Source organism: Urocitellus parryii, chromosome 2 (assembly GCF_045843805.1).
Source record: "Urocitellus parryii isolate mUroPar1 chromosome 2, mUroPar1.hap1, whole genome shotgun sequence".
In the NCBI taxonomy this organism is placed as follows: Eukaryota; Metazoa; Chordata; class Mammalia; order Rodentia; family Sciuridae; genus Urocitellus; species Urocitellus parryii.
In genome coordinates, this window is record NC_135532.1 from 84,639,927 (window position 1) to 84,663,231 (window position 23,305).

At 34.9% G+C, this 23,305-nt stretch overlaps 1 protein-coding gene and 1 non-coding gene across 2 annotated transcripts in view; one reads left to right on the forward strand and one right to left on the reverse strand.

Moving 5' to 3' along the window:
• LOC113199600 (phospholipid-transporting ATPase IB-like) overlaps window positions 1-23,305 on the reverse strand; it is a 165,202-nt gene that overhangs the window by 99,626 nt on the left and 42,271 nt on the right. The window contains exons 12-19 of the mRNA XM_077795482.1: window positions 19,038-19,055; window positions 15,654-15,756; window positions 14,541-14,646; window positions 13,868-13,950; window positions 12,559-12,608; window positions 6,556-6,625; window positions 4,129-4,213; window positions 2,541-2,680 (exon numbers count right to left, since the gene is read on the reverse strand). Coding sequence (XP_077651608.1) covers window positions 2,541-2,680; window positions 4,129-4,213; window positions 6,556-6,625; window positions 12,559-12,608; window positions 13,868-13,950; window positions 14,541-14,646; window positions 15,654-15,756; window positions 19,038-19,055 — 655 coding nt within the window. The remainder of the gene's footprint in view (window positions 1-2,540; window positions 2,681-4,128; window positions 4,214-6,555; window positions 6,626-12,558; window positions 12,609-13,867; window positions 13,951-14,540; window positions 14,647-15,653; window positions 15,757-19,037; window positions 19,056-23,305) is intronic.
• On the forward strand, window positions 1,766-1,839 carry Trnav-uac (transfer RNA valine (anticodon UAC)). Its single transcript has one exon. It is a non-coding gene; the product is annotated as a tRNA-Val (tRNA).

The following is a 23,305-nucleotide window of genomic DNA, read 5'->3' on the forward strand; positions in this document are numbered from 1 at the left end:
TGTGCCACAGCGCCTGGCAATGAACAATTCCTCTAGTTCTCAGAGTAAGCCTCCCATGGCAGAGTTGTAATGAATAGCAAGATCCAGCTCCCAGCCCCATGGAAGTCTAGCTTGCATGACTCGGCCCTCAGGAACTCATTACTTCTGAGTGAAATGAAAAATATCAAGTCAGGAAAGTGAAGAAATAGTGGTCAATACACTTGATGATTATCAATGTGATTTTAGCATCACAGAGTCTGATAACTTGTCTTCTGTCAGGCTAAATAGTAATGTAATGTTTGAGAACCCATGCTACCCTGTATTTTTTAAATCACATAGTTATTGAGAAATAGAACTTTAATAAGTAGTGTGTGATTTTGCTTTGTTAAACTGTCTAAAATTGATTAGATTTCCACTCTGACCTTTTAAAGGCTTGTTAATCCTAACAACAGCATTGTATCATATTCATTGTTACTACAGGTATTCAAGTACATTGGAAATATAAAAATGTGACTTTTACCCAGGCCAGATAACCACACAAGACCAAATGGGGGAAAACTGGCTTGACATGGGCCGTCTGCTTTTTATTATTTAAGGAACAGAATGTGCCCTGGAAATCAACACCAAGCCTTTCCTTATACATGCCTATTTTTTTCTTGAATAGCAGAGAAACTTGCAGTTTTCGACCCAATATTCATTCATCCATTCACCTAACGTTCCTGAACACTCCCTGCAGCCAGGCACTGTGTGAGAGCTCAAGCTGTACTGGCAAACCCCAACATTCAAAATCACTCCACTTCCCAGTTTTACCGTCGGCATTACATATGCTAGGAAAAGCAAACCTACTTATTATTTTCCTTATCCTATGACTTTCTTACTCATCTTTACTCTTTTCCCAATAAATCCCCTGCCCTATATTTTAAATAAAATTTAAATATAACCATTTAATTGAAAAATTATTGCCACAATACTTGTACTCTGTTCCAGAATATCATTTTCCAGATTTCTTCTCAGGATGTAGGAGAAATGAATGGCCTGTGGTAAAAATTGGGAATGCACCACGGGAGACTACAAAATGGAACCATAAGGAAGAAATAGATTACACACCCACTAGTCCCCTTCATTACAATCTGTCTGCAGAAGCTGACTAATTACTTAGGAGGGATAGTTTAGAGTCCATACACTTGGCGTGAAGCTGGATTCGATGGCAACTCTTTCAATATATGACTTTGAAAAATAACTTATATATGTCTAACTAAAAAGAACAAATTTAGGTCTTTCCATCTTCTAAAGTCTTCTTTAATTTCTTTCTTTAGCATTCTGTAGTTTTCATTGTAGAGGTCTTTCACCTCTTTCGTTAAGTTGATTCTAAGTATTTTTTTTATGTTATTGTAAATGGGGTAGTTTCCTTTCCAGAGGGTCCTCTGTATGTGTAACATGAATTGTCATGCATCCTGTTGTCATATGTAACAAATTAAGATTAAAAAAGAACAAATTTAAAAAAGAGAGAGATCTAATATTTAGACCTAATTTAAATATCTTCTAGCCAAACTTCTCCAGAAATGCAATGCCGAGTTCACAGGGCCAAAGAAAAAAAGAATTCCAAGCCAAAAAAACTGAAATAAAGGTTGGCCCGAGACCTGTGAAATCCCTGAGGCCTTAACCGAAGCAGATTCACAATGACCCTGGAGGGACGCTCTCCAACCCTGGGCACATGATGTTTCTCTGAAGAAAAGAAATCACCAGACAGTAGAGCTCACAACATATAAGAATATTCAATGAGGGCTGGGGATATAGCTCAGTTGGTAGAGTGTTTGTCTTACATGCACAAGGCCCTGGGTTCAATCCCCAGCACCACAAAAAAAAAAAAAAAAAAAAAAGAATATTGAATGATGTGGAAAAATATTCCCAATTTATTACATGAAAAATTCATGACTCAAGTAGTACATACAGGATGTGCTAATATTTATGGGAAAAACTTGTGTGTGTATATATGTAGGTTAAATATATATAATACAAAGTTATATAAAGAAAAGGAAGAGACTGGAAGCTTATATACCAGAGCTTATTTATTAGCCCAACATAGGTGATTATTTATTATTTTTGCTTGTTTTTCTATAATGAATATGTGTTTCTTTTGAAACAGGAAAAGGTATAAAAAGGGTTACAAAATTGAAGTGATTAGGCTATGATGCAGAAGAGATAGAAATATTTTTAGGACATATTTTATGAATTTCAGCATAGAACAGGTTTATATTTTTAAAGAAAAACCCTCATACATAATTATGTGTGAAATAATTAACCTATAAAATGTTTAACACATTTTAAAAAGTACAACAAAATATGAAAACATTGACAAGTGGATTTCTATGATATATATTAATATTTTTTTAGTTGTAGGTGGACACAATATCTTCATTTTATTTATTTACTTTTATGTGGTGCTGAGGATTGAACCCAGTGCCTCTCGCATTCAAGGCAAATGCTCTACCATTGAGTACAACCCCAGCCCTCCATCATATATTTATCTTGGCATGCAGAGTGCATGTGGGTTACATTACCTTTTCAATAATCTCATAGCATTCCTCCAGTCTTTGAATTCTGTTTTGTGAAATTGCACTAGCTTTTTTATACTCCTGCAACCAATCTTGGTACTCTGTCTCAGTTAAATCAGTATAGGCAATACAGAGAGTCCTCAGACCTGCAAGCAAGAACGTGATCAGCAACCAGCCATCAGGCACAAGTGGAGCATTAAGAAATAATATTCAAAAGCCTTTTAGATGTGCCTCACATGGACCTACCCAGTGTGCTCCTGGCCCCCTTTGCTGTCTTTCCTCTGCTCCTCCTTACTCACAGTAACATCCTTGCTGGTCCTTTTACTTTCAGAATCTTCCACCTTCTCTGGAAGCCACTTCATTTTCCCTTCCTTTCTTCAGTCTGGACCTAAATCACCTGATATACAGTGCCCTGCATCCTTCCCTGCTTCCCTTTTCCTGTTTTTTCTTTGTAGAACTTGGAATCACCTGACATTATCCACTTGTGAATTCCTCAGGAGCTTAAGCTCCACTATTATCCTAGATGTTTGGGAGAGTATATGGCACTTAATAGATGTTCATTAATTACCTGCTGAATAAATGAATGAATGAACAAAGGTTCAAGTTTTCAGTTACTGTCAAATAATCTCCAAAACAACAGAAAATTAACTTAAATCCCATTTTGTGGGGATATTTAAATTTTTTTAAAACCATACTATAATACTTTGCCAAGGCTATCTTGGCATCTATATACTTTAGGATTCCCTACAAACTGACTCTACAGAACACAGAAGTTGTTTCTCTGTTTTGTGTTCAATTATAATAGAGCTCCCATATGGTTGTATGTGGTACAGTCTGCCTACAGCACTTCTATATTTTAATAGCAATAAAAGGTCCAATGTACGACTTTGAAAACTACATCCATACTTTCAGGATGGACATATGCTTGGCTAAATGAAGCAGCAGCTTATAAACTAAAAGGACAAAGTTAGCCTCGGCTTGCCAATATTAGTAGCTTTACTCTTAAATGATATTTTATCTTGCTCTTCAAAGCCTTTGCCAAGCTTTAAGTGAATGTTGTCCTTGGTTGAAATTCATTCATGGAATTATATTTCCTTAAAAGATGATATGTCAACATGAGAAAGACATTGAGAAAATGACAGAAAAATGTCAGTGACGTTGGCTTTTGAGTTATATGTAGAAATAATTAACTACAAAATGTATATAACACATATTGGAAAAGCCTGTGTTTTTCTCCATCTATGGGCCAAGTTCCTAATACAACCAGCTGAAAGGCAACACAGCTTGCAGAAATAGATAATGATGAGCTAAACATAATGAAATACATAGTAAAAACACACATTTTACTGTTTGCTCATAAGCACAAAAGTATTACAAGGAGAAAAAGGGGGAAATAATAATGGTGTCTTAGGATTCCTTGGAGAAACCATTTAATTTCAAGCAAGCAGAAGGCATTATAAAGTCACAAACATAAAAGATCTCTGCATGCCACCTGTGTGCCCAACAAGCATCAGTGACATGCATTCAGGTTATAATCTCAACCTTTAAGAACAACATTTTCAAAAATAAATGGATTCTAAACAACCTCACTTACCTTCTGTGGCAAAAATTTCCAAATGTTTTAATGTGTCCTCCACAAATAGGGAATCTTTTGAAAGTCTCTCATAAATCACTGTGTCCTACAAAAAAATGATTCCTGTAATTAACATCGAATATAAGATTTTAAGTCAACATTCTAAATAGTGCCTTATAATTTTATTGCTGAATCTAGTCGGTGTAAAGGAGTTTAAGCAGCCACAATTCCAGATGAGTTAAGAAATAAGTCTTAAAGAGCATCTCTCTTCACATTGGATAAAACTAAGTCTGACCTACACATTGGAGAAGACAACAGGGAGAGTAATGAAAAAAAAATATCATTGCCTTACAAATCCTCAAATTTATCAAAGAAATTTCAATAATCTAAAAAAAAAGCACACCTACCCGAAATAATGAGAAGAGTCAAATGCCACACTCTGCATGATTTGAATGCAAATTATTTCTCTAAACTTATAAAAGCAGCCCAAATGTGTGAGCTGCTACTCAAGCAGTAGTTAAGAGGAGATTTATAACACTAAACATTTACATTAGAAAAGAAGACTCCCAAATCAAGTTGTACTTTAGAAAGCTAGAATAAAGAAGAGAAAATGAAACAAAAATTAGACAAATTTATGGAAAAAATAAAGAGTAGAAATCAGTGAAATAGAAGGTAAGAAAGCTTTCAAGAAAAATCAATAAGGTTAAAAGCAGTTTCTTTGAGGAAAATCAATATATCTAATAACTGTCTAGCCAGCCAATCAGGAAAAAGAGAGAAGACAAAAAAATATCAAATTTATAGGTATGCCTGAACAAAATAGACCAATTTCTTGAAAGATGCAATCTGCCAAAACTCACACATGAAGAAATAGACAATCTGAATAGTCCTACATAAATTAAAGAAATTGAACCAATAATCAATCTTCCAAAAGAGAAACAAGAATTAATTTACTGGTAAATTCTACCAATTACTTATGTTCTTTATGATCACTTAAAAAATATAAGCTGAGGGAATATGACCTCTAAAAAATTAAGTTTTTTTTTTAACCAAGGGAGATCAAATATTTAAGAAGACTTTTCACCAAAGAAATAAGTGGATGGTATGCAAGACAGAGTTAACATATCAGGTTAGAGACTGTTATCCTCAGAAACACCTTCTTATAAGGTTGGCCCTTGGCTGGCATCTAGGAACTTGGCTGGTACACAATTCACTAAACTGATATAAACTTTCCCTTTGTGACTCCATGGAAATTGATTCCTCCAGACTCCACCTATGTCTTTCCCCTTAAGATTTGTCTGTGCATTCTTACTGTGCTACTATTATAAATCTTAGCCATGAGGAAACTATGTGATGAGCCTAATGATTCCTGCTAGTAAATCTCCATAGGAATGGTCTTGGAGAACCCCAACACAGATGACAAATAAACCCCAGAAAAGAAGCTCAGTATCCCATCACAGTATGTAAATGTAAATAAAAGCCCCAATGAAATAAACAATTAAAAATAAAAAGGCTATAATTAAAAAGACTAACAACACAAAGTATTGACTAGGATTACTGGTAGGAGTGTAACCACAGTTTGGTTAAACATATACCTGCCATGGGATCCCGTCATTTTACTCCTAGGTATATACATCCAATAAAAATAAAACCAATGAAACTTGCACACAAATGCTGATAGGACTATCATTTGTAGTAGTCAAAACTGCAAACAAAATATCCACCAACAGGTGAATAGATAAGCAGACTATGATACAGCCATCAAATGAAAATACCACTCAGCATCACAAAGAAGTGAACTACTGGTATGAGTTACAATGTGGACAAATCTCAGTATGATTAAGAGTGCAAGAAGCCCAACAAACATGCACACACACACACACCCTTGTTTCATTTATGTAATATTTTAGTGAATGTAAATATATGGTGACAAAAAACAAATCAGGATCAAAACTTAACAATTTGTGCACTTTAAATATATAGTTTATTTTACTTCAATAAACTTTAATCATACCTCAGAAAACTTATATGGTGGTAAATAAACATATAAATACTTTTTAAAAAAGGTTTACAAAGGTTAAAAGAAATTCATGACATGTACCAAATCCAAATTCTTTGAAATGAAACTGGGATCAAAATTCCTATGACAAATTCTTGGCACAAACAATCTTATCATTAGTTCTCAATAAAACAACCAAATGACAGCAAACATATCACTGACGTTAAGCTTAACAAGCATTCTGGTGTCTCACATCAGAACTCTGGCTGTGAGAAAGTTCTTTGGCCACCATGCAATGAAGTTTTAAATCTTGGATAATGCTGTTGACAACCAAAAGCAACAGCAGAGAGAAAACACCATTTAAAGATATTGTTAAGTTGTGAACAACTTTCTACAAGTTGGTGGAGCAGGGAGAGAAAGAGTTCATGTGAATTATGAATCCCAACACTTACTGCCCCTTTGCAGTATAGCCGAAGATGTCCTGCAGGAGTCCGTACAATTATTGACATCCTTTTTCTATTGCTAAAACGATATAAAAATTATCATTATTTTCTTTAGTACATAACACAACTAAAGTCAAAAGAATTCCATAGAGTCCCCAGCTGACAATTGATGAAAAAATCAACATGTTTCTTCAATTGCCAGTCTCTATTTCCTTTTCTTTACCTAGTTCCTTAAACTAGGATCCTAACTGTAAATCTCTCCAACCTTCTACTACTACTACTACTCAGAAGTTACTCTTCTTTTCTAACATGGAAATTCACTAGCACAAGTACATATATAATATATATCACATGTGTAACATATTTATATCATATAAAATGATTATGATATATGTAATGAATGTAGACTTTATCATGTAACATATATTACACGTATTATAATAAATGTAATATAGTTACTGGTATTAAACATATGTAAATTTTATTATATTAATGATACAAAATATGTACATATATTAAAATATATTTTATATGTTATATATTATGTTTTATATACATGCTATATATTATATTTTAATTTCTATTATTATATTATCATAAGTACATAAAATAAAATAATCATTAAAATCTTTGAAGGCAGAAAAGGAAATAATCAAGAACGTGAAGAGAGAGCCTACAGAATGGGAGAAAATCTTTGCCATCTGCACCTCCGACCATTAATCTCCAGGATATATTAAAAAACTCAAAAAACTTAACACCAAAAAAAAACAAATAACCCAATCAAAAATGGGCAAAGGAACTAAATAGACCATTTCACAGAAGAAGAAATACAATCGGTCAACAAATGTATATATTAAAAAGTTCAACATCTCTGCAATTAGAGTGGAAATTAAAACTACACTGAAATTTCATCTCACTCCAGTCAGAATGGCAATTATCAAGAATATAAGTAATAATAAATGTTGATGAGGATGTGGGGAAAAGGTACACTCATACACTGCTAATGGGACTGCAAATTGGTTCAACCACTATGGAAAGCAGTATGGAGATTCTTCAGAAAACTTGGAATGGTACCACCATTTGACCCAGTTATCCCACTCCTCGATATATACCAAGAAGACTTAAAGTCAGCATATTATAGTGATGCGGACACATCAATGTTTACAGCAGTTCAATTCACAAAAGCTAAGCTATGGAACCAACCTAGATGCCCTTCAACAGAATGAATGGATAAAGAAAATGTGGTACATACACACAATGGAATATTATTCAGCCTGAAAGAGAAATAAAATTATGGCATTTGCTGATAAATGTAACTGGAGTTTATCATGCTAAGTGAAATAAGCCAACACCCCAAACTAAAGGCCTAATGTTCTGCCTGATATGCAGATGTTGACTCACAATAGGTGGGGGAAGGGAGGAATGGAGATTCACTGAATTGGACAGGGGGAGAAACAGGAAGGGAGGGAGAATGACAATTGGAAAAACAGTAGAATGAATCAGACATGATATTCCTATGTTCAAATATGAATACACAACTAGTGTATCACGTAAAACCACAATAAAGGGAAATTATACTCTCTGTATGTATGATATTCTACTGTCCTGTATAACCAAAACACATTTACTGTCATGTATAACTAAAATGAACAAATACAAAATTTAAAAAAAAAATAAATGGATGAAGGAAGAACAAACCTGCCCCGGGCTTCATGTATTATTCCATCCTCACAACTCTTTGGTGGATCTTCCTGTCCCCATTTTGCTGCCCTACCCTCAGTGTCCACTTGTAGTATCCCTAGGTTCTGACAGGGCCACTACAAGTTCACAGGGTAGAGACTCTGCTGTTGAACTAAACTCAACCAAAAGACAGTGCATCTTGCTTTATACACAAACCAATCAATCTTCACTCAATCTTCAGCTGTACTTTAATACAAATAATAGAAGAGACAAAAACCAAAACTAACAACCAAGCCTCAAGTAGAAACAGATAGAGGTGGGCCCCCAGGTCCCACCTGTGGTCATTTACTATTACAGCAGAAACAGAGAATTAACATATAAGCTGTCGATACCACACCTACAAAGGAATCTCAGTCTAGATCACTCCAGCAAGTGAAGACTGTGTCCAGAAAAGGCCCACCCAGTATCTCCCAGACTCAACATAGAAATACGAAAAATTCAAGATAAACAACACCTCCTCAGGTTTATAATTCACCAGCAAATGACTCCAAAGATATTGAAGTGGATTAAATATCAGATGAAGAATTCAAAAGAATCATTATAAAAATAATCGATGGATTCCAAGAGACCAAAGAAAAACAAATGAAAGAATTAAGGAAGTCAGTATAGGATATGAATGAGAAATTCCATAAAAAGATAGAAATATTGAAAAAGAACCAAACACAAACTTGGAAATTAAAGACAAAATAAATCAAATATATGTTCAGCTGAAAGTCTCTAAAAGTAATCCATTTTGAAGACAGAATCTCAGAGTTGGACAACAAAATGGCTAGCCTTCATGGTTGAGTTTAGATCAACAGCAGAGTCTCTACCCTGTGAACTTGTAGTGGCCCTGTCGGTATCCAGGGATACCACAAGTTGACAGAGTAGGGCAGCAAAATGGGGACAGGAAGATCGATTTGAAAGAGTTGTGAGGATGGAATAATACATGAAGCCCAGGGCAGGTTTCTTCTTCCTTCACCAGCTTCCAGGATGAGCGCAAACTAAAAGAATTCATGACAACTGAATCAGCTCTATAGAACTTACTTATTGAAATACTCCACACAGAAGAAATTTACAAAAAAACCCTCAGAGTTCATAAATGAAAAAAATCTCATTTTAAGAGTAGCTAAGTAAATGAGAAACAGGACAAAATTAAACATTATAAATAAATCAAAATGGCAGGAATTAATAAGCATCTCAGGAATTGATAAACATCTCCTGGTAATAACTTTGAATGTAAATGGTCTCAACTCTCCAACTAAAAGACATAGGCTAACAGAATGAGTTTAAAAAGCAATCCTCAACAATATGCTATTTGTAAGAAATTTACTTTATAGGCAAAGACACCCACATGATGAAAGAAAAAGGATGGAAATTGATGTATCATGCAAATGGAGCTCTAAAATAGGGAGGAGTAGCTACTCTCTATCTTACAAAGTACACTACAAACCAAAATTAATCAAAAGAGACAAAGGAGGTCACTTCATACTGGTAAAGAAAAATACTGGTAAAGAGAAAAATACAAGAAGAAATAGCAGTAGTAAATATTTATGCCCCAAATATGGTTGCAATTACATAAAAGAGACACTACTCAAATTGAAGTCTCATGCCCCAGCATAATAATACTGAATGATTTCAACACATCTCTATCACTATTAGATCATACAGACATAAATTCAGTAAAGACTCTTTAGACCTGAAAAATATTATAAATCAAATGCACTTAGCAGACAGCTATAGAATATTTCATCAAACAGATGAATATACTCTTCTCAGTGACTCATGGAACCTTCTCCACAACAAACCATATATAGGCCACAAAGCAGCTCTTAGTAAATACAAAATATAATTCTTTGCATCTTATCAGATCATAATGGATTGAAATTAGAAATCAACATGACAAAACTGTACAGAAACTATGTAAATTTGTGGAGATTGAACAATACACTTTTGAATGATGAATAGGTGATAAAAGAAATTAAGGGAGAAATTTAAAAATTCTTAGATTCAAATGATGATAGTGATACAACATATTAGAACCTCTGGGACACTATAAAGGCAGTTCTAAGAGGACAGTTTATATGTGTATGTTCCTACATAAGAAAATCAGACAGATCCCAAATGAACAACCTAACGATGCATCTCAAAGCCCATGAAAAAGGATAATAAACCAATTCCAAAACCAGTAGGAAGAAGGAAATAGTTAATATCAGAGCAGAGATCAATCAAATTGAGAATAAAAAAATACAGAAGACCAATGAATGGTTCTTTGAAAAGATAAACAATATTGATAAGCCCATAACCATACTAACCAAAAGAAGAAGAGAGAAAACACAAATTAATAAAATTAGAGATGAAAAAGGAGGGATTACCAATTACAGAATCCAGTGGATCATTAGGAAATATTTTGAAAACTTATACTCCAATAAGCTGGAAAACCTAGAATAAACAGATACATTTCTGGACAAATACAATCTATGAAAACTGAATCAAAAAGACAGAGTAAACCTAAAGAAACCAACAACTAGCAATAAATGGGAGAAAATCTTTGCTAGCTACTCTTCTGACAGAGAAATAATATCTAGAATACATGAAGAATTCAAAAAACTTAACAGTAGTCAGAATGGCAATGATCGAGAACACAAACAACAACAAATGCTGGTGAAGTTGTGGGAAGAAAGGAACACTCAGACATTTTTGATGGGACTGTGAACTAGCCCAACCACTCTGGAAAGCTATATGGAGATTCCTCAAAAAAATAGGAATGCATCGAATATACGACCCTACTACCCCACTCCTAGGTATTTTCTCAAAACATCTAAAATCAGTGTACTACACTGACACAGCCACATCAATGTTGATAGCAGAAAAATTCATAGTAGCTAAATTATGGATGCCTACTAACAGATGAATGGATTAAGAAATTGTGTATAAATACACAATAGAGTTCTACTCAACCATTAAAAAGAATGAAATCATGGCATTAGCCAGTGTATGGATGGAAATGGAGAATATCATGCTAGGAGAAATTAGCCAAACTCGGAAACTCGAAAGTTTAATATTTTCTCTCATATGCAAAAGCTAGAGTAAAAGAAGTGAAAGGATGAGAGAAGGATAGGAGAGCATAAATATCCAACTATAAATTAATAGGCCAATGAAAGGAAGTCTAGTAGAGTAGAGGAAAGACAATGGGAGAGGGGAGGGAAAATGGGAAGCAAAAAGAGGGGGATCATGAAGTAAAATTGATTTCCGTGTATGTATGAGTTTGTCGGGATGAACCTGACTACTATTTATAGCTATAAAGCTCCAATACTAATTTAAAAAGGATATATAAAGCAAATTTCAAAAATCTCACATTTCAAAAAAATGTTAAAAGAAGTACAAATATTTAAGCCATGGAGTTAATATACTATAATTAATCAAAGATATGGAAAATCAAAATAAAAATAAAAAAAGATTTTGGAAAAAGCTCTCAAGGTGTGTGTGAGGGGAAGTTGATGACAACTTTGCCAAGTCTTAAAAACTTGTTAAATTTCTTTTGGTTTTTTTAAAAATGTCGTTAGGAAACAAGTCTTTAAAAATATGATATAAACAGAATCATCCAACTTTGAGAAGAGTTAATGAGTAACTTCATCATTTCCTTTCTTAAATTTTCAGTTTCTACATTAGAATGCTCAAAGAGTTCAAGAGATATGATTTCATAGGTCTTGCAGAAAAGTTCAATAAAATTAGTATTGGCATCACCATCCTCACAATGTACTCTGGGGAATTAGCTGTTGGTGCTAGAACAACAACCCACTGAAGTGTAAGAAGCAGGAAGGACTTGAATGCACATCACTGCCCTTTAAAAAGAAAAAAATGAATTAATTTACTGTCTACTTTTAAAGAAACATGTTGGGTTTTTGAAAATAATTTCCAACATCAATCCTTCCACTAATTATTCACTGAGTATTTCCTGGACAGCAGACCCTACAGAAGGTGATCATTGCCCTTGGGAGCTATTGTCTAGTCAGTGAGATGGTAAAATTATAACAGATCCAAAATTGCAATTCTGACCTTGGCGAGTGCTATCAAAGGGAGGTATTTGACTCTGTACACAACTTACTAAGGAGAATTTGGCCTAATGAGTTCTTTGCAAAAACCAAGAACTGAGCTAAGATTTCCACATAGAGGCTAACAAGACTTTCATGATTCTGTTTTGAAATTTTGATTCACATTACCAAATCTCAATTGGAAAAGTTGTGGAAACTGACTTTGAAAATACATGAACTGTATGAGAAGAGAGCTTACCTAGAGAACTCCAGGATGTTAAGGATTTCAAAAGTGTGTGTTTCTGTCATCTACAGGAAGATAAAAAAAAATTCTTAGAGGAAAAACGCATTCATCTTATAAAATAATCCACAGCCCCAGTCACAAATGTTTTACTCTCCAAATACACATCTTTTTCAAAATATAAATTTTCTTGCAATTCTAATGAGATGACAATGTCCTCCTCTGGTAAGAGCATTGTTTGCAACATGGGAAGTATTACCATGAATGTTTCTAAGGACACCAAATTAGGACAAAAGCACCTCATTTTTCAATCTAAAATTAGCACTAGTATAAACATTTTATAAATACTTTCTAGAGTGCAGGGACACACATACACACGTAGTATAAGAGACAATCATCAGACAATAATGGAAAAATAAATCTTTTCAATAAATTGCAAAGAGCAAATGAAAACATTATTAATTAATTTGAAGAGGTGGACAACAGTAAGAGGTGATAGGATATATATATATATATATATATATATATATATATATATACATATAAAAAGGTCTATAGCAATGATGCTTTCTTTTCTAAGTTTTTCAGTTACTGTCTCTTGAGTTCTAATAGCTAAGATCAATTTATCTTTGAATCTACCAATTCCCAGCATCATCAATAAGGCAGTGATGTGTGGCAGAATTTCAAATAATTTCAGAGTTGTCTGTGTGCCAGGTACTCTAGATATAATGATTAATTAATTTTTTACCAAAGTTGCAAACACCCCTAACCATCCCACTATCACTAGGGGAAAAATCAGCATGTCGGCTACTATGTTTGCATTATTTCAATTTTCTCCCACAATATCAAAGACTCTTGGTGAATAATTATCAAACAGAAAAAGTATATAAAAGGCATATAAATGTATATATATACACAAAAAAATAAAATAAAAAAATCAATATACTAACAGAATTCACAAAAATATTTAAACAATGTGAATTTCACATAGAAAATCATAGTACATGTCTCAAAGTTATGATGATTTTAACTCTTTGGAATAACTCACTTAAATTGTGTACTTTCTATGTGCCAGACACTAATCCCAATCACTCTCTATGTATTAACTCATCTAATCTTCACAAACTCTGTGTAAATGCACAATAATAAAACAAGACAAACTTAGAGAAGTGAAAGAAGGTCCCTGAGGACAATGTTTGGAAAGGGGTGAGATAAAGAGGGAATCCCAGAACCTTCAGGGTTCCTACTCTGAACCATGGTACACCTGTACTTCTATTGAAAATCAGGAGTCTGTAAAACATTCAAAAGTATTCAGTGTCCTACTCACAACTTCTATGGTGACAGAATAAGGTGTTCTTGTGGTGAAAACAAAGCCAAGTTTTTTTGCTCCTTTCACTAAAGCAGCTTCATCTGTCAATAAATAGTCCATATTAATAGGCATCAAGCAATATCCAAACCAAATTTAATTTAATACAGATTTGCATTCTGCAATACTAAAATACTTTGACATATTTTAAAGTTGACTTTTTTGATCCAAGTGTATTTATCTGTCGTCCTTCTAGGTACTAGTGCTCATGAAGAAGAAATCTGGTTAAATATGGCCTTTTTCTGGACTAAGATGAATTTACCCAGCTAACAGCACTACTACACATAATGATTTTGCTTGTTCTCAATGACATTCATAATATCCTCATAAAATATGGCAGGGCCTTAAATTCACCTCTGCTTTATTCCTGGTTATGACCAAAACACTGCTGAGCTCTCCAGGCCCAAGAGCCCATCTTGGCCTCTTTACAACAATCTTTGAAATGAGAGACAAGGAGCCCCAGGGTTGTAGAATGGCTCTGAGCTGCTCTGCTCTGCGTATCCCCACTAGTGAGAATTTCAGGGAAAGAAAGAGGTAGGAATAATGGATATCAGCAGCAGCAGCAACTTCTCCTGAAGCCTCATTACCCTCTAGGATCAATGAGGTGCACACTTTCTTTGTATATGACACCTACCTGGGGAGGAAGCCTGGTAGAGTATATCATTTCCACATCTCTCAGGAATAACTGTGTGGCACACACATAAGAGGGTAAGGAATTCCTTAATGTATTCTGATGAGGGCTAGAAAAAGATGCAGAGATAATGAGTCTCCTAAATGCCAGCAATGTGGAAATTATACAGAATCTGCAATTTTGTACCAACTGAGGTATGGTGCCTGAGGTTTAAACCTCAGGAACACACAAGCCAGGCCCCAGCCAAGAAACTTATGATGGATTCAAAAAGTGTTTGTGGGTGGCTACCAAGTCAGGGACAGTAGAGGAGGCTAGGGAGACATCAGAATGGCCCTGCCCTCTTAGACCTTCTGTCCTCCTGGGGGAGATAGAATTTCTCGAAGCTGGAGGGAAAAAAAAACAGGGCCTGTGACAGAAAAGGAGGAGTCTATTTCAGACAGGTGGCCAGGGAATCTCAGGAGACAGTTAAATTAATATCCAAACAAAAAAGGTTTATTCACTGTTTGTAGAGTTGTCACTTGTGGTGGCCTGTACCTGACATAGGACACAGCAAGTTCAGAGGACCTGAAGCAGAAAGCAGCTTTGTGTGATTGTGGTGCCTCTAGACAAGTGTGACCTTTAGCACCTTGAGCAAAAGACGGTGCCAAAGAATGAGGTTGGAGAGAAGGCCATGGTTATGAGTTTGGATTTTATCCTTAGTGCAGTGCCAGTACTCAGAGGGTATTTAAGCAAAGAACAAACAGGTATGGATGTATGCTTTAAAAGATCACTTTTTTTATAGAAGATCAAGGTTTCAAATCTAGTATATCAGTATGTTGGAATAATGAAGATATTGATGGCATGCAATACAATGAAGATAGTTGAAAAATAGATAGCTACATAGTAAAAGGTGTTGTATGATGTTTAAATGCACACACAATAAAGTCAGTGTTTGGCTCATCATATTGGTGCAAAAAAATTCCTTTGCACCAGAAATTCTTGGTTGGTGGATCAGTCTTTTCCAAGACTTTCTTCTACTGGGTTCAGAAAATTATATTTCTTTTAGGAAATTGCATGTAAGTTTTAAAGTTATACAGCATTATCATGTCCATTTTGAAGGGAAAATAGCAGACTTACATGACCATCCTCAAAGTTCTCCAATAATTTAGGGTCATTAAATTCACAGAAAGATGCTCGACTATGAGGAAGAATACAGAAGATTACTTTTGACCAGGAGTCCCTAATGGCACCAGCCAATACTCAAAAAGAGAAGGATCCACAGAGTCTATAGAGTTGTAGTAAATATCTAAAATTCAGTTAAATGATACATCTTCCCAGACATCAAGTGCAAAATGGCATTAGAAATACCTACACTTGTACTGAAAACTGTATGCAAGTTGAGCATCCCTAATTAAATAATCTAAAATCTGAAATGCTATAAAATCCAAAATTTTTTGACAACCAATGTGATAAAACAAATGGAAAATTCCAAACCATGAAACCTTTCTTCATGAACAAAATTATCAAAAATATTGCATAAAAATTACAATTAAGCCTGTCATGGTGGCACACATCTGTAATGCCAGCAATTTAGGTGGCTGAGGCAGGAGGATTGCAACTTTGAGGCCAGCTTCAACAATTTAGTGAGGCCCGAAGCAATTATGCAAGAACCTGTCTCAAAATAAAAAATAAAAAGGGCTTGTGATGTAGCTCAGTGTTTAAGTGCCCCTGGGTTAAATCCCCAGTACTGGAAAAAATATATATAGTTAAGAGGATTAATTTCTAGTGTTTTATTTCCATAGTAGGGTGACAATAGCTAACAATCATTTATTGTATATTTCAAAATAGCTAAAAGAATACTTTGAACATTCTCAGCACACACCCACAAAATAAATGAAATGATGGTTATATAAATTACTTTGATTTGATCAATGTACATTGTACACAGGTATGAAAATATCACACTATACCCCATAAACATGTATAATTATTATGTGTCAATTTAAATCTAAAAATCTGTATAAAATCACCTTCAGGCTATGTGCATTAAGTTGTATATAGATATCTCATTACATATACTCAAATATTGAAAAACATCCCAAATCCCAAACATTCCTGGTCCCAAGCATTTCAGGAAAGGGATACCCAATCTGTTAGTTAAAAATAATTTGAAACAAAGTAACTTCAAAAGCAGTAAATTACAGGATAAATTCTAAGTTTTTTGAATATGATATGGGAGAGATCTACCCAGGGAGCTTTCTGGAAGCTGCCATTTGAGGTCTGGACAAGAGGAAGGTGATACAAATCAATACTCTAGTATTCATAAGAGTTGACTTCAGGGAAAAGGAACAAAGGCAAAGTAGGAAAGAAAAATGTTCGTACCTGAGGTTTTCGTTACCATTGTCAGTATTGTCTGAATGATTTCTGAGAGAAAATGAAGGAAGAAATACACATGTTACAAGATTATCGATATAAAACTCTTCAAAAATTCCAATCATCTATAAAAGCAAATATAAACCATATTTTTAAACAACCACAAGCTTTCATTCAGGCTCTATTAAGTTTCAATATCATTCAGATACAACTATACTATTAGAAATTCAGATAAGTCTTAGAATAAATAAAAGCTAACTCATTTTAAGAAAAAAATGATAGGAAGAAAATAGTGGGTAACAGCCTCCTGCATAATTCATGCCCCCTGCTTGGATATACACAATGGAATATTACTCAGCATTAAAAGAGAATAAAATCATGGCATTTGCAGATAAATGGATGGAGCTGGAGAAGATCATGCTAAGTGAAGTAAGCCAATCCCAAAAAACCAAAGGCCAAATGTTTTCTCTGATAAGTGTATGCTTATCGATTAATGGGGGTAGGGAGGGAGCATGGGAGGAAAGGAGGAACTTTGATTAGGGCAAAGGGGAGGGAGGGGAAGGGAGAGGATATGGCGTAGGAAAGATGGTGGAATGAGATGGACATCATTACCCTAGGTAACATGTATGAAGACACGAATGGTGTGACTCTATTTTGTATACAACCAGAGATATGAAAAATTGTGCTCCACTTGTGTACTATGAATCCAAATGCATTCTGCTGTCATGTATAACAAATTAGAACAAATAAATTAAAAAATAAAAAAATAGTTGTTGAGCTGCTGGAAGATGAATTGGATCCCCCAAAAAAAGAGAAAATGGTCAGCAGGAGTGGAGGAATATTGTGAGTTTTTGTTATTTGTTTCTGTTTTGGGTTTTTTGTGGTTTTACTGTTTGTTTTAGAAAAATTACAGTTTTTTGGTTTTTTTAAGTGGAGTATTCTACAACAATTCAGGGCATGCCTGGCTGCTTAGTGGGGGAGGGGAAACCCCTTTTCAGAGTGCTGAAGGCAAAATGGCCAAGGGAGGGAGGGGACCATACAGATCACAAGAATTTTTTACATCACCATCATATAGATACTCTGTTTGAACATAAAGGAGATTTAAATGCAGTGCAACAAACTGGGGTGACTCGGGATCAGAGCTGCTGGAGAAAGTGAGAGCTGGGACCAGGATCCATCTTAAAAGGGCAAAATTGTACACAGAAGAGCAGGGATCACCACACTCTTTTGCGTTATAACTTTTTCTACGCTGTTTTCAACATCCACAAGATCCAACGTAGACTCCATGAGTCTCCATCTTTTTTTTTTCTTTCTTTCTTTTATTCTTCTTTCTCACTGGAAAGGTAGGTTCCCAGCCCAAAAATCATACTGGGAGTTCTGACTAAAAGGCTGAATCATTGGATGGCGTGGTGCCAGACAATTCCTAAACACAGAAGCCACAGTCTGGCAGTTTGGAAGGTTCAGAGTTTTTGAGGGGGAAATCTATCGGAGCCACATTTGCTACTCGGGCCTCTCAGGCAGACAGCAAGAGCTGCTGTCAAGCCTGAGCTGCAGACATGCACCTGCAAACCAATTCATAGTGTGGGATTTTTAGAACTGCCTACCATGGGATATCTACTACAGTTATGGAGTTTAATAGTCCAGCCCAGGCAACACACCGCAGCCAATCTCCTAGGACTGACCCTTGGAGACTCTCAGACCCATTCTAAAGCCCTTTAGCAATAAAGAAAAGCCAGCTCCAATTGTAAAAAATTATCATGGGGTTAACAAGGTCTTATCAGCAAGTGAGCACACCTGCTGGGATTCACAGACTCTCTGGGTCACCCAAGGTCCCATCTTTTCTCCAGTTGATGGCAGGGGGCTCCCATTTAAACTGGGCAGGTGGATCTTTCAGACCAGCAGAACCACTAGCACCAAAAAGAGAAGGAATAGTTATTTTTCAGTTAGTCCCTGGGACAAGGTGTTTACTCAGAACACAAACTGCTCTTCCACCCTGGGAAAGAGCAGGCAACAAGGTAGAAGACACTCAAAAGTTTCCATCCAACAATCCTACCAGCTTTTAGATGATCCATTAAAAAATTATCTGTAACCACATAAGCTCATACCAAAGGCAGACAAATGGATACCAGCATAGAAAAATGCAAGAACTTGAGTGCAGGGAAGCCTCTGAATCAAAAGTCTGATGTAGAAAGATCTAATAATCTAAGATCTAATAATAAACATACAGGTGAGTCACTCTGAGGTTCCAATATAACCTTCTATATCTACAACACCTCCTGATAGCAGACAGTCCAAACCAGGAGGTCTCACTAAGAACTATCTTTATCTCAGAAACATCAGCAAGGAATAAATTTTGATTCCTTGCTGTTAGTCTTTATTAGACTGGTATCATTTTATGTATTAATTTAATGGATTCCCTGACTCTATTGGAAATTGTATTACTTAATCCATAATCTTATGCATTTTTATCGATAATGTAATAATGTGTTAATTGGACAGATCCATACTACCAGGATTTTTTTGTTGGTTTGTTTATTTTTTGTACCAGGGTTTGAACCCAGGGGCATTTAACCACTGTGCTACATCCCCAGCCCTTTTTAATTTTTGAGCCAGGATCTTACTAAGTTGCTTAGGGCCTCACTGAGTTGCTGAGGCTGGCCTTGAACTCACCATCACTCCTGCCTTAGCTTCTAGGGTCACTGGGATTACAGGTGTGAGCAACAGTGCCTGGCTGTTTTTTATTTTTAATTATACTCTACTCATTTTTTCTTTTTCTCTCCTTTCTATTACCTCTCTTGCCTACCCTCTTTCCCTACTTCTTCTTTTTCTTTTTTTTTTAAATTTATTCTGCTGTTGTTACATGATCATTGATTATATTTTGCTTAATTTTGGCCTCTGAGCTGCATCCCCAAATCCCTTTGCTTTTAGTGTTGAGAAATATTCCATTCAAGGAGAGTTTTCCTAGGTAGCTGGAACGGTCCTTTGCCTTATAATCAAACTGCCTTGGCCCTCTGGACAGCTAGGGTTCCAGAGGGGTGTCTTTACCCATGGCTTTTTAAAAAAAATTTATGTAAAATTTTGTACTAATTGGACCTATTCATTTTGTTTCTCTTCTTACTCACTTCAACATTTATCTTATACTGCCACCCTTTCTTCTCTCTCTCATCACTTCTCCATTTTTTGCCTCTACCCTTGTGCTTTCCATACCTGACTTATTTTCAAATTTTGTATTCTTTTGTTCATGTATATGAATGTATGTTATTTTTATTTTTTGAGGGTGTGTTGGGATGGGTTCTGCTTTGGGGTCAGGTTTTTCTTCTGTTGGTTTAGTTCTTTAGTTTTTCTGTTTTTGTTTTGTTTTAGTTTTTTATTCTTTATATTTTTGTATTTACTTATTTTGTACACTGCTTTGTTCTCTATATTCTAGTTTTCCTTTTTTTGTTAGGTTAACATCAGTGATTTGGGGTGTTTACTTTTTAATGGGAGGTTGCTTGTCATTTTTTTTCTGGGTAATGTATTAATTAAATTTATATAATACATTTTACATCTGTTTTCTACACTGACAGCCTCTCTTTCTTCATCTACTCACATTTTAATGTTCTGCCTTTCTTCCTTCCCCCTTCCTATTATTTTTCTCTGTTTCTCCTTTCTTTTTCCTTTTATCCAGTCACTTTTTTTCTCTTTCATTTTCATGCCCTATGTAGTATAATAACAATTCCATTTATTTAATAAAATTCTTTCAACCTATTAGCATACTATCCCCCATCCTCCCACTTTAGATGTAGTGGAGTTATAGAAAACTCTTTAACAAGTGTAAAGACTTAGTAGTAGATGATTTGCTCTTTTGTATTTTCAATTACAGGTAATAGTAAGCTCCCCATATGTGTGGAAAGTGATGGATCAAAATACTGAAAACATATTGACTGGACTCTTGGAACACCCAGTAAAGTGAAAGCAGCCTACTGGAGAATATTCCATTCAAGGAGAGTGGCAAATCTCAACACAAAAATACAGAAAACATGGGAAAGCAAGGAAATAAAATGCCTCCAAAAGTCTTTAACCCCCAAACAACTGAATCATCATTGAAATGAATGAAATGCCAAAGAATTTTAAAATTTGGTGAATAGAATGATCAAGGAAGAAGAAGATTCAAGAAATGAACTAAGAGATAATATAGGTTATCATATGGTAAATCATTTCAATAAAGACATAGATAGTCTGAAATAAGACAAATAGGTATGCTAAAATAAAATAATAAATCAAATTAGATTAGATCATACAGGAGACAGATTTTCGGGCCTCAAAGGAAAGGTATATAATCTTTAAAATTTGGCAATAAAAGTGATAAGAGATCATGACGAGGATATTCAGGATTAGACAGCATGAACAGATCAAATATGAGAATCACTAGCACTGAGGAAGGAAACAAGATCCAACTAAGGGTGTGCAAAGCCTTTTCGGTGAAATAATTTCCGGAAAGATTCCAAATCTTGGAAATGACATGGCTTTGGAAACCCCAAATAGACAAAATCAAAAATAATCCTAAGACACATTATAATTAAAATGTCTAATATAAAGAACAAGAAGAGAATTTTAAAAGCTTCAAAAGGAAAACATCATGTTTTAGTCAGCTTTTTCACTGTTTTAAGCAAAAAGCCTGAGAAGAACAATTAAAGGAGCAAAAGTTTATTTGGGAGCTCACAGTTTCAGAGGTCTCAGTGCATAAATGACTGATTCCATTGCTCTGGACTCAAGGCAAGGCAAAACATCATGATGGAAGAGTGTGGTAGAGGAAAGTGGCTCAGGATATCACACCAGGAAGACTCCACTTGCCAAGGACAAAATATATATGCTAATGTCATGCCTCCAGTGAGCTACCTCCTCCACTCACACCCTACCTGTGTTCAGTTACTAATCAGTTAATCCCTAGCAGGGGATTAATTCACTGATTTGATTAACTTTCATGACTCAATCATTTCATCTCTAAACATTCTTGCATTGTCACACACATGAACTTTTGGGGGGACACCTCATATGTAAACCATAACACAGTAGGTTGCATTTAGAGGCAAACAATGGGAATTAGCACTGATCTCTTGGCCCAGATTTTAAAAGCCAGGAGAGTTGGAATAACATATCACAAGTTTTGAAAGATAATGATTGCCAACCAAGACTGCTTTATTCAGTAAAGCTATCCTTTGGATTTGATGAAATAACGACCTTTCATGAAAGCAGAAAATAAAAGAATTCATGACTACTAAATCAACTTTATAGCAAATATACATTTCATGCAAAGGAAATGCAAAACTAACTCAAAGAAAGCAAATAAATGAATCTTAGTAGAAGAAGAGCTTAGTAAAGGGAAGCTTGAATAAAACATTTAAATAAAGACGACAAGAGGTAATAATCACCTCTCTATAACAACTGAATGTAAATATCCTCAAGTCTTTAATTAAAGACATAGATTGACAGAAGAGATTAAAAAACAGGACTAAACCATATTTTGAGAGACTCACCTGCCAGGCAAGGACACCCACAGAATGAAGGTGAAAGGTTAAAGAAAGATATACCATGCAAATAGAGACTAAAAACAAGTGAGACTCTCATATCTGACAAAGTAGACTTAAAGTTAAAATTAATCAGAAGAGACAAGGAAGTTTGTTCCATCCAACAAAAGAATATAAGGATTGTAAATATTCATGTCCCAAATGCTGGTACATCTACACACACACACACACACACACACACACATACACACACTCACACACACAAAATTACTATCAATTAACTGGACCTAACAAACATCTATAAAATATTTCACTGAAATGAATTCACTTCATCTCAGCATCAAATGGAATCTGTATCAAATGGGGCCCATGCTTTAGGACACAAAACAACATTTAGCAAATAGAAAAAATAGAGATAATTCTTGCACTTTATCAGATCATAATGGAATTAAATTAGAAATTGATAACAAGATAAAAACAGAAACAATTTTAACACATGGAGATTGAGTGATACACATTTGAATGAGGAATGGATTGGAGAAAAAAATCAGGGCAGAAACAAAGTTCTTGGAAACAAACAAGAACAGATATACAACATAACAAAATCTCTGGGACAATATGAAGGCAGTTCTAAAAGGAAAGTGGAATCACTACACTAAAAAAAAAAAATATATATATATATATATATATATATATATATATATATATACATATATCTTACAATAATAATCTGTCATTACACCTCCAAGCCCCAGGAAAGGAAGAAAACACTAATTCCAAAATCAGTAGAAAACAAGAAATAATTAGACTCAAAGCTGAAATAAATAAAATTGAAAATAAAAAAACAATATAAAGGAACAATGCAACAGAGTTGGTTCTTTGAAAGCAAGATTGATAAATCCAAAAGAA